This window comes from Lissotriton helveticus, chromosome 4_2, assembly GCF_964261635.1.
Source record: "Lissotriton helveticus chromosome 4_2, aLisHel1.1, whole genome shotgun sequence".
NCBI classification, from domain to species: Eukaryota; Metazoa; Chordata; class Amphibia; order Caudata; family Salamandridae; genus Lissotriton; species Lissotriton helveticus.
Genome location: NC_136064.1, coordinates 788,102 through 800,933, shown reverse-complemented (window position 1 = coordinate 800,933; position 12,832 = coordinate 788,102). Strand labels below are relative to the sequence as shown.

The following is a 12,832-nucleotide window of genomic DNA, read 5'->3' as shown; positions in this document are numbered from 1 at the left end:
ACTGAAAAGAAGTGTCAATTCAAAAAAAGCATTGGCAAAGCCAGACGATTGCATTGACGATCAGAGTAAAACATTCAGCTACAGTGAACAAATCCAAAAGAAAATGTATAGTTTTCTGTATCTAAAGCATCTATTAGATAAAGAATTACATTTTTGACTTTTCAGAGTACATTTGAGATTTAAAACAGTCCCTTGTGCATTATAATGTAAGTATTCCACGGGAGGTAAAAGTGATACAAAATGCCAATAACATGAGGTGAAAGGTAACTAAAGCCCACCCATGTATCTTTTAAAGAATATGCAACAAGAGGCCACTTAGCTGTGCTGTCAAGACAGACCTATAGATTCAGCATTCAATGCACATATGTTTATCTAGAAATGCAGGTAACGCGTAAGCAGAGAGCATATAAACGGAGGATAAAATGGACAGATTGAGAAAACAAGATCAACTCTGTTGGTAGCTAAAGAAAGGATGAAGTGCTTTAGTAGACCACGCAGGTCATAAACCGTTACCATAATACAGCAAAAAAACTAGAAATGAGCTTCATTTTTTATACACTTCAAGTATAGTTTTAAAACATTTCCAGCGTTATCTTAGCTCTAGCGCTATACTTCGTAAAGCAAGTTATTGGCCAGTGCAACATTTCATATCCGCACATTTTTCACTGCATTAGAAACGACGTACAAACCAGTATGTAGCGCACATCTAAGTCCACAGGTTAGAAAGTACAACCTCCCCTCTTGTTCTCTCACTTTAACAACCGCTTACACAGGGTTGAAGAAGGACAACCACCTAACTCAAGGGCAATATGGACACTCTTCAGTCTTGAACTTTTCACCCACAAATCACTGATTTTAGGTGTGTTAGACTAATTAGTTAAAACAAGAGGACTCCTCCCAAAATGCATCATGCTCTCGGGTCTGGAAACTAAGTCTAATGATCTGGAGGGAGTCTGGGGTGACGCATCTTCTAAAGATAGGATCTACTGTCAGGAGCTGGGTCCCTCAGCGGAAATGAACCGATACTGGGTTCCAAAAATAACCCCAGCGAGCCCCTTCCACCTACTAGAGATCAGATATTTTTGCACCGTTGTCTTGGTACAACGCTCTCAAGGTCCATTAGAACTATCCTACTTATAGGTGACGTCACTACAATCCATTTGATATTTTTAAAGCAGAGAGGTCAAATCTTGTACATTTAAAATCCCCTGCAATAGATGAATCCTTGTCTTTTGTGAGCCTAAAAATGAGAGATGCCACCTCTGTGCGTTGCTCTGGGGGCTTTAAAACAAGCTCCAATGTAGGTGCCGCATTATGGTACTTCGATAACTGCACGGCCATCTGCCATTGTTTGCCCACACAATGATTTAGATCGGCTGATATCTCAAGAGGAGGAAGCCATAAATGACCAACAGGGAGACCTTCCACTCATAAAGGACTAATATAGCGCTAACGAAGACAGAAAGCAACAGAGCTCTGTACAGAGTAGAGGATGCGGAGAACAAACGGAGAGGATTGGGAACGAGTTAGTAGATGTAAGGGGTGAATCACCGCAGAGAGTCAATGGCCATAAAGGCATCTTATGAGGGGGTGTTAAACTAAATGAAGACTGGGAAAGGAACTAAAGGATGCAAGGTCAGCATCTATGAACAATGCTATGGGGCTTACTGAAGATAGCCTTAACGGCAGCACAACCCTGTGAAAAGGTCCATGTTGGTTTGTCCGAGTGCTACCACAACCTGTGTACACGACTGACTCTTTGACATGTTATAGGTCAGATAAAAACGAGGTGTTTAGGCGCAAGCTGGACCGGAGAGTTACCATTAAAACAAGTGATAGCCTCCACTTAACACCTTGGACACTCACTGTGCCAGGTGAATGTCTGAATATCAGCTTATTGCTGGTCCCTCGTAAAGGTCCTTGTGAGGTGGTGTGACATTGTGGCACCGCGTACATTCCTCTATGAAAGCCAACAGATTCTCAGCAGGGTCAGGGGTTGAAAGGGAAAGATTAGGATCTGTAATAGTCACCAGCCCACCCTTTCAGGCAGCTCCTTGAGTTTAAAGTGCCACCATTTTCCCGAACATTCAGAAAATAAAACAAGCATTGCCAAAGCCAATAACATTTTAATCCCTGGCTAGAAAGCCTGCTGCAGTAAACAAATATACGAAAAATGATTGTTTCCTGTACACACCGCATTGGAGATAAATAATTTAACATGCGACAATTCAGTGAGATATAAGATAGCCCTTCATGCATTGCAATAGAAGCACTCTATGGGAGATGGAATGATACACCAAACAGATAATGGCACGAAGCGAGAGATACTGCTTTGTGTGGAGCCAAAGCCAACTTTATAAGACCTATTGTTACCAATTCCTTAAAATGTTCACTGACAGCTGAGCTCTCAAGCCAGAGCTAAAAAATAAAAAACGCAAAGACAATTCATAGATCATCTATTCAATACAATCTCTTGGTTTTAGGTTATGAGAAAGAAACCATCTAGAAAAGTGTCTAGAGCTTTGAAACATTTTCCCCCCATGTCCACAACAACCCCAATAAAGTATTTATTTTGGTTCATTTTCAAAAAGTTAAGAAGCCCACAGAAGATTGAATTTGTGCCACATGCATGCACAAAAGACAAAATAAAATGATTTTTTTTTCTAATTTCATTGTATGGAACCACAAACATCTCCTTTGCAACATCTGTGCTCTTGAACTTACCCTACTAAATTGGATAGTGCAACATAAAACAACATTGTGCATATGATCTAGAGTTCATTTTAGAGAAGGTACAAACAAGGGGTAAGTCAGGGTTTCTTAGCATTAACAATAAGTTGCTGCATACTTGGTGCCATGAATGTTACACTAAATCAAAATCTTACCAGTGTTTGCTTCGTAATCTCCAATAAACCGTTTTGTGAGGAAGCGTACAACCAGAGCTGCAAACAGAACAGAAAAGGTAATCATCCTAGGATATATAGATTAATTTTCTACAATGTAAGTTTGCATCTATCTGAAACCTAGTCTAGTAACAGTACTCTTTCAAACGGTGGTCCAAGGGGTACACCCATTGATGTTGAGCAACTGGAGCAGAACTAATACCATCACTGGCCCTGTAATGTATTGTTTGAGTCCACAGTTTCCAGCTTAATTAACAGAGTATAAGAGGATTATTGTGCGGATACTCATATCGCTACCACCTAACAATATTTTGTACTTTTTAAATTTCTATTACTGGTTAATTATGATGCCACAATGTGCAATTAATTAGATATGTTGCATGAGGCACCTTGCTCTCATTCTCTTATGTGTAACTGATTAAAGCATTTGAGAAGTTTTCCCTTTCCACTTCTACCTCCATTCCACTCAATGATCCCCTACTACTGACCTACCAATCTCTTTGCATCTTTCTTTTATGTCCTTACCACTTGACAAACACTTTACTTTTTCTTCCCAAATTTCTAATATGGATTGAAATTCTGCTTTCTATCCAATTTCCTTGCAGACTCTCACTCCAATTATCCCTACTCTCACCTTACTCTCTCCCGAGCTTCTTTAATGCGGCCTCTACCAACAACTCTCTAACTTCCTCTCTCTCTCCAAATCAAACCCACCCTTGCATTCAGTGAGACTTCCTTATTATATCTGATTCTCATTCCTTTACGGCAGACGATCCACCCTGAATAACCAAGCATATGCTTATCAAAGCACCGAGATACTTATTGCAGATCTGTTTCACGATCTCTGTATAGGGCATCTTAAGACAGATCTCCTTCGTCTTTTCCACTGAGAGCCATCCTGATACTTTGACCAAATCCACCCCATCCATGTGGTAATAAAAACAAATTTCTCACACTGGCCGATTTTACAACCAGAACCTTCTTTATAAAGATCACCAAATTCCTTCCCCTTCTCCTTCACCCCCTAATACTGTGCTCCTCCCCACAATCTCACTTTACCCCTATAGCTGTCCCTCACCATCTTTCCATTTATTCTTGCTCAATCCACTCCCCCCACTTACAACCCTAGTTCTATATTTCTATGTTACACAAGTCTACCCTTCCACTTGGCACCCATTGTCTTGGATTCCTCACCAAAACCCTTGCCCAAATGTATCTCCTACCATGGAGACAGGTCTATCTTTACATAGAGTACTGTATACTGCCAAGGTTGGATGACCGACCAATGGTCCAGTCTCTAAGTCTGGTCCTTTTATCCCCCCCCCCCCCCCCCCTCAGTCTGAACACTTGCTGAATCGTTACGACTTTATGTCTTGTAACAGGGAGAGGGGAAAAGTTTCTCACATTCTGATTAATACTAGTACCTCTGGTAAATTTACAGCGGACTCAGTCTCTTGCATAGACATAGACAGATCACTCCTAAAGCTGCACTTCCCCCACTGGAATGAAACAAGTCTTCAAGACCCTCACTTGCGATACAGAAGCCTTGCAAATTAATGGCCCCCAAAACCAATCCTTTTTCACCAATTTTGTCAATATGCGGTTTGTTCAGGATGCATCCTTGAACCTCATCCTCACTGATCTTCAGCTTTTTTAATCTGAGGATGCTCTTGTTTCATTGGAAGATTAGGGGCCAGCTGTACGACCATATATTAGTGTGTCAATACTTTCAATGTTCTGATTTGTTACCTTTACCTCAAATTGTAAAGTGCTCTGATATCCTTCGGGATCAAGTTTCGCGCTATATAAAACTTTATAAATAAATAAATAAATTCCACAAATTGCGACTCGCAAAATGGAATGTACAACAGTGTCTGAGACAAGGTTTACGATTCGCAAATGGGTCGCAAGGGACCTGCCTCATTGATATTGATGAGGCAGGCCGCAATTTGCAACCCATTGGGAATGGCTGGCAATCACAGGGATGGTGGCCAGGTGGGGTAAGCAGACTACCATGTCTGTGACTGCTTTTTAAATAAAGCCTTTTTTTTTTTTTAATGCAGGCCGTTTTCTTTAAAGAAAAACGAGATGCATTTCAAAAAAGAAAAATGAAACGTTTCAGTTTAATTTTTTAATAGCAGGTCCATGGTTCACAAAGCTTATTTTGTTAGTCAGTAATGGGTTACTGACTCACAAAATAGGGTTTGTTAATGCCGCAGACCTATTTAGCAGTCGCAAACGGGCCGATTTCCAATTTGCGGCAGTTAAAAAGGGTCGTACGTCTGGCCCTATGACTCAAATCATCCCAAACATGCAAACCTTTATCTCCTTCTTTATAACTCATAAATTCCTAGATTTTTAGGACATGGACTGGTGTCCTGTTAGACCCGGCTTCCTTGGAGTGGTTTCCCCGGTCTTTATGCCTCCACTTCCTGTATTTTTGGTGTTAAGCTGGACTTCGTTTTTGCTGGTTTATGTACTCTGGACACTTTACGACTGCTGATCAGGGCTAAAGTGCAGGATCTCCCAGTGTAAATTGTAATGCTCATTGGTTCTCCATGATTACCATATTGATTTACAGGTAAGTCACTAGTAAAGTGCACTATGTGTGGCCAGGGATTGTAAATCAAACGCTGCTAGTGGGCTTGCAGCACTAGTTGTGCCGCCCACATTAGTAGCCCTGTAAACTTGCCTCAGGCCTGTCATTGCAGTGTCTGTTAGTGCAGTCTTAAACTGGGCAATTGCACCCACTTGCCAGGTCCTAACCTCCCCTTTTACTACATGTAAGACACTCCGAAGGTAGGCCCACACTACTCCAATGGGCAGGTGCAGTGTATGTGAAGGTAGGACATGTGTTGGTGTGTTTCACATGTCCTGATAGTGAAAGACTGGCAATTTCATGTTTTACTATTGCAAGGACTAGTTCTACCATAGGCTATCATTGGAGCTGCCTTGTAACAGCTTACAAGTGTAACTTTCAATTAGGAAGAGCTAGAGATTTTAAAAACCCATATCTTTTAGTAAAGGTGGTTTTTAAATTGTGCGTCTGATAATGCCACTTTTAGAAAGTGGCCGTTTTCTTGTTTAACCATCCTGTGCCTCTGCCTGCCTGTGGAATCAACGTCTCGTTTAGAATGACAGGGACCTGTTCGAGCATTCACTCTAGACAGCCACATGAAGGGAGTTGAGGTGTGCCCCACATATCCTGATGCCCATTACCAGGCGGATGGTCCTTGCTGAGCTAGAGTGATGGGAGGAGCTGTCACCTGCACCTCAATAGGGCTGTGCCCTGGCCTTTCTCAATGCGGTCTCCACCTCGCTGGAGCATGCCTGGTGTCAAGAACAAGAACGTGTGTACTATATAGACAATACTTTGAAGAATACCTACTTCAAAGGCCAGAATGGGTGCAAGTATTGGACCTAAATCCCCAGCCTGTAGAGCAATGCTGGATCAAGTAGAACCTCTGCCAAGGAGAAGAGCAGAAGAGCAGTGAGGAGCAGTAGTGCCCCTTTGCTGTGTGTTGCTTTGCTGGGTTGGCCTGCAGTTGCTGCTTCTGCTTTGGAGAGGAAAAGGACTGGACTTTGCTTTGTATCCTGCTTGTGAATTTTCTCAAAGGGCTTGTGTGTGCTTGCCTCCTGTTAGGTAGTCTCAGGGCCAGCAAAGACTTAACTTGCAGCATCCCTGAACTCCACTGCGGGGAGTTCTGACCTGCCAAGTGGTGCCAATTCCAGTTCTTGGCCCTTGAAGGTTGTTCCTTCCGCAAACGTCTGCTTGAAATCATAAAAAATAGAGAAAAAAACCCCAACGCATCGTCCTTCCAGCGCTTGTTTTTCTGCCGCACCACCACCGTGCCCCGCACCAGGTCTCCAAAGTCAGATATCACAGCAGTGACTCAGACGCAGACCCTGCTGTGTGGCTGACAAGATCAATGCATTGTGGGCTGTGGCTTAAGAAATGGATGCAGCGCCGGGTTGCCTCTGCACAGATCTCCAGTGCGTCGAGATGCTACACTGGAGACTGTCACTAGTCATTGATGAACAAGGAAGCATCTATAAACATATAGAGATAAATTGGGTTCAGACTGGCTGCTTCAAGAACAAGAGAAGCAAGGGGTGCATCTGTCCTCCAGCTCTAAGTGGGCCAGAGCGGAGCCCTGGCAAAGCAAAAGAGACAATGAACCAGAGCTCTTTGTGTCGGTCTATTTCTGTTCTTTTCTGGCTTGTAACATTGTAGGTACTGTGGCTTATGAATAGTAATGTGGGCGCGGGGAGCCCATAAAATCTTACAACCCAAAAAGACACCTCAACAACACGCCCATGGGTGGATGAATTAGGGACAGTGGTAAACCTCAATTTCTTGAAACAATGTGTCCCCAAGATCAGGTACTACACAGCATATCATAATACAGCCAATTAAATGTGTGATAGACTCACTAAGTGAATAGGGTAGAATTGGAAAATTTAGGAAGATTTTACAAAAACTGATAAGGCACAATACAGAAACTGTAAATAAAGATGCATAAAGTCATTTCCATGAAGGCTCTCAGCAACAGCACACTATAGAACTAGAGGCAAAAACAAGAATTATTTTATTCCCAAATGAGCAGTAAAATCAATAAGAAATGGGACAGCATCCCTCGTATCAAAAAGAAAGTCATTAGGGGTTCTCTGGCTTCACCCCAAGTTTCAAGGGTTTATATAGGATATCGTCTCAGACTAACATTAAAAGTGACATTCAAGAAGGTGTGAGCAAAGACAATATTATTTTGATAAATCTAGCATAGAAATAAGAAGCATCACACTCTACCTTACCGCCTAAGAACTGTCCACTACATGAATATTGATTCAGCTAGAGGATGCTGAAGTCATCCGGTGATGGTAGAACAAAACTAGTTATGAAAACAATTATGTGGAAGAGACCTTGAGCACTTGAAACATTACTGAGCCTGTGTTGGAAAAGTTTTCTTCAAGAAGAGCGAGAACAGAAATAACACGACTATGAATAACTGTGCACAGCAGAAATAATAAACGGTGAATGTGCAGGATGAGACATCCATTTTGCATGGAGGCCTAATTGGCATAAGCCAGTAATAGAGATTGTATCAGGTCATAGCAACATCCTTTTAAAGGCAATAACAGTATATACGTGTACACGTGTAAATTCAAATGTAAATCTATATTTTGATTGTTGTTAATAGTGTACAATTTTATAAATTCACAAAAACTATCCCCTCTGATTATTCTATAATCACTACAACCCGCAATAAAGCAGAATACAGTCTGCAATATTTTCTGCTTGAGATTTGATACCTCCAGCAGTTTCAGTTTATTATACACCCAATCTATGGCATCTTCCAGATCAGTTTCATTCCACTTCGACAAAGCCCTTTTCTTTTAACACCCACAAAAATATTAATTCAGAAAATATGAATAAGCAAAATGAGCAATTAAACAAATCAACACAATTGCAGGGGTTTGCATATTCCTCAACACAGCTCCCCACAAACGATCAATCTACTTACTGTTGGGGATTTCCTAGCACTACAGTTCCTCTGCATTGCTGCCATTGCCTGTATTGTAATTGTAGTGCTCGCATTACTCTGCTCGCATTGTATTTGAAAGTAATTTATGCCCGATTGTGCATCTGCCCATACAGTCACCTCAGTTTGTGCCCCAGTCTAGCCCTGTTTCGCTTTCTTTTTCTTGCTGCCATTTTGTTGTTGTTGTGCCTTTACAGCCCGTCTCTCCGCCCCGCTCACGCCTCCCAGCTGCTGCTCCCTCCCACAGATAGTTATTCACTGGCCCGCCTATCCCCGCGCTGTGACTCTCCTGACCCGCTCAGAAGAGGTCGCTCCCCACGCTTCCAAAGCTCTGTGGCATCGTAGCGCTTCAAGCTGCTCCCAAGGCACTGTGGCATCGTAGCGCTTCAATCTGCTCCCGAGGCTCTGTGGCATCGTAGCGCTTCAATCTGCTCCCGAGGCACTGTGGCATCGTAGCGCTTCAATCTGCTCCCGAGGCTCTGTGGCATCGTAGCGCTTCAATCTGCTCCCGAGGCTCTGTGGTATCGTAGCGCTTTCAGGCTAATTTAGTCCACCGCTCGCTCTGCTGCCATTATCTGTAGCGCTATCTCAGTGTGATTGTTGGGGATTTCCTAGCACTACATTTCCTCTGCATTGCTGCCATTGCCTGTATTGTAATTGTAGTGCTCGCATTACTCTGCTCGCATTGTATTTGAAAGTAATTTATGCCCGATTGTGCATCTGCCCATACAGTCACCTCAGTTTGTGCCCCAGTCTAGCCCTGTTTCGCTTTCTTTTTCTTGCTGCCATTTTGTTGTTGTTGTGCCTTTACAGCCCGTCTCTCCGCCCCGCTCACGCCCCCCAGCTGCTGCTCCCTCGCCCCACCCCCCCCTCCACTATCCACATATGACAGATGCTTTTGCGCGCAGCGTTCACGTGCAGCGGACACGCCCAATGCGCGGCGAAGGTGCGCCAAAGGTAAGCCCGTCTGCGCCTGGACCGCGCCCAGCGCCAGACACCCTGGACCCCGCAAGACCCACCCCGCTCGCATTACATACGACGCAGCAACCCTCTCAGCTCTGAACCCCGGCCGCTCACCACAATGCTACCAGGCTGCCCCGGGACACACCCATGGACCCTTCACCTGCCACTCCTGCAAATTCGACTGCATCAGGACCCACACCAAACCCACTAACTCCAAACAGTGCCCCGACAACAACTACCTGAAGTGCATCCTCCTCAACACCCGCTCGATCCACAAACACTCCATTGAACTCTGGAATCTCCTCGACACCACATCTCCGGACGTCGCCTTCCTCACAGAAACATGGATGAACGCCTCTTCAGCTCCCGACATCGCCATAGCCATCCCGGACAGCTACAAGATCATCCGGAAGGACCGCACCAACCAAACAGGAGGAGGCATCGCCATCGTCCATAAAAACACCATCCGCATCACGACCAGTTCCGACGATCACCTCGCAGCCGCCGAACACCTTCACTTCCAGATCCACACCGACCCCAAGACCACACTCAGAGGCACCCTCATCTACAGACCACCAGGACCACGCACACAATTTAGCGAAGATATCACTGACTTTATCAGCCCACATGCCCTCCCCTCCGAAAACTACATCCTACTGGGAGACCTGAACTTCCACCTGGAAAAGAAGAACGACAGCAATACCACCAACCTTTTAGACAACCTGGCCTATCTCGGACTCAAACAACTTGTTGACACCCCCACCCACCTTGCCGGACACACGCTCGACCCAATCTTCACCTCCAGCAAGCACATCTCCTTCGATCACACCACTACTCTCCATTGGACGGACCACAGCTGCGTTCACTTCAACTACAAAAAGATCTCGACGCACAACCCCCCACAACCTATTCCCCGAAGAAACTGGAACAAAATTACCACCGACCAACTCCTCACATCGCTTCACCAAAACCCCCCTGCCAAATCATCGGACCCAAACCAAGCAGCCACCAACCTCACACAATGGATCACCCACAGCGCTGACGAACTAGCACCCCTGAAAAACCATCAAATCAAGCAAGGCAACAAAAAAGCCCCCTGGTTCAACGACGACCTTAAGAAATCCAAGAAACTCTGTCGTACCCTCGAGAAAGCCTGGAGAAAAAACCCAACCATCGACAACCTGGCCTCCTTCAAGAACGCCACCCGCAAACACCACCAACTCATCCGATCCACCAAGAAATCAGCATTCAAGGATCGACTTGACAACAACGCCCAAAACAGCAAGGAACTATTCAACATCGTCAAAGAATTTACCAACCCCAACGCCGGCTCCAACGACATCACCCCCTCCCAAGACCTCTGCGACTCTCTATCCTCATTTTTCTACAACAAAATCGCCGACACACATAACAGCTTCAAAAACCAATCCGAAAATCAGCCCACTTCACCCACCCCCGAACCAAAACCGCACTCTAACAACCTCTACGCCTGGAACACAATCACCACCGAAGACACCATGCGCCTGATGAACTCCATCCACTCAGGATCGCCAACCGACCCTTGCCCTCACCACATTTTCAACAAAACAGACTATCATCGCACCCCATCTCCGCGATGTCATCAACTGCTCCCTCAACTCCGCTACCTTCCCGGAAAGCTGGAAACACGCCGAACTCAGCGCCCTTCTAAAGAAACCCACAGCAGACCCCACTGAACTTGAGAACTACCGCCCCATCTCGCTCCTCCCATTCCCCGCCAAAGTCATAGAGAAAGCCGTCAACAGTCAACTCGCCGCCTTCCTTGAATCCAACAAATCCCTTGACCCCTCACAGTCCGGCTTCCGAGCCAAACACAGCACCGAAACAGCCCTCATCGCAGCAACAGACGACATTAGAACACTACTGGACAACGGAGAAACGGTTGCCCTCATCCTACTTGACCTCTCCGCAGCCTTCGACACAGTCTGTCACAGCACCCTCATACAACGTCTCAACAATGTCGGAATACAAGGAAAAGCACTGGAATGGATCATCTCGTTCCTCACCGGAAGAACCCAGAGAGTCCGCCTTCCCCCTTTCAGATCAGAGGCCACCGAAGTCATCTGCGGCGTACCACAAAGATCATCACTCAGCCCCACCATCTTCAACGTATACATGAGCCCCCTCGCATCCATCGCACGCCAACACAACCTCAACATCATCTCCTACGCAGACGACACCCAGCTAATCCTCTCCCTCACCAAAGACCCAAACACCGCCAAAACCAACCTACACGAAGGAATGAAAGATGTAGCCGAGTGGATGAAGAACAGCTGTTTAAAACTAAACTCGGACAAAACGGAAGTCCTCATCTTAGGTTCATCCCCCTCTGCCTGGGACAACTCTTGGTGGCCACCTGCCCTGGGAACCGCACCCACACCTACGGATCACGCACGCAACCTGGGCTTCATCCTAGACTCCTCTCTCTCGATGTCCAGACAAGTCAACGCCGTCTCATCATCCTGCTTCAACATCCTACGCATGCTCAAAAAAGTCTTCCGATGGATCCCCACAGAAACAAGAAAAACGGTCACCCACGCCCTGGTCACCAGCCGTCTAGATTACGGAAACACCCTTTACGCCGGAACCACAGCCAAACTACAGAAAAAACTCCAACGCATCCAAAATGCCTCAGCCAGACTCATACTAGACATTCCTCGTCAGGCTCACATTTCCGGTCACCTGAAAGACCTCCACTGGCTCCCCGTTAACAAGAGAATAACGTTTCGTCTCCTCACCCACGCACACAAAGCCCTCTACGACCTTGGACCCGAATGCCTCAACACACGACTAACCTTCTACACCCCCACCCGCCAACTACGATCATCCAATCAAGCCCTCGCCGCTATCCCACGCATCCGTAAATCCACCATGGGAGGCAGATCCTTCTCCTACCTAGCGGCCAAGACCTGGAATTCTCTCCCCACCCACCTCCGCCTTACTCAGAACCACCTCTCCTTCAGAAAACAACTAAAAACTTGGATATTCGATAAGTAAATGCACCCCCCTCCCCCAAGCGCCTTGAGACCCTCTGGGTGAGTATTGCGCTATATAAATCTCTGAACTTGAACTTATTAAATCTCTGAACTTGAACTTACCAACCTTACTAAAAGCCTTTCAAATCTCACTAACTCAGGAACCTACTACTTCCCATAAGCCTTAGTCTTCATGAGAAATGTTAGTTATGTTTAATTCATAAGCATTAATAACCCTGCTGTTATCGGCGTAAGTGTGTAATGAACATCTGCAATAAAAATATATTTCCCAAAAAAAAAAAAAAAATAACCCTGCTGTTATCTGGGATGAAGCTACAGTATTCTTTTACCTTTAAAACCCGGCAAACACTGCCTTCCTTTGCGAGAATGATATCTAGTGCTAAGCTGTTTT

At 45.2% G+C, this 12,832-nt stretch overlaps 1 protein-coding gene across 2 annotated transcripts in view; it reads right to left on the bottom strand.

Moving 5' to 3' along the window:
• The window catches only part of LOC144752013 (ras-like protein family member 11A-like), a 217,727-nt gene that overhangs the window by 123,716 nt on the left and 81,179 nt on the right, over nt 1–12,832 (bottom strand). Inside the window, exon 2 of one of the 2 annotated variants that reach the window (XM_078639973.1) lies at nt 2,886–2,942. The exons of the other annotated variant lie outside the window; for it this stretch is intronic. Within the exon in view, the coding sequence (XP_078496099.1) occupies nt 2,886–2,942 (57 nt within the window). The remainder of the gene's footprint in view (nt 1–2,885; nt 2,943–12,832) is intronic. 2 annotated transcript variants of the gene reach the window in all.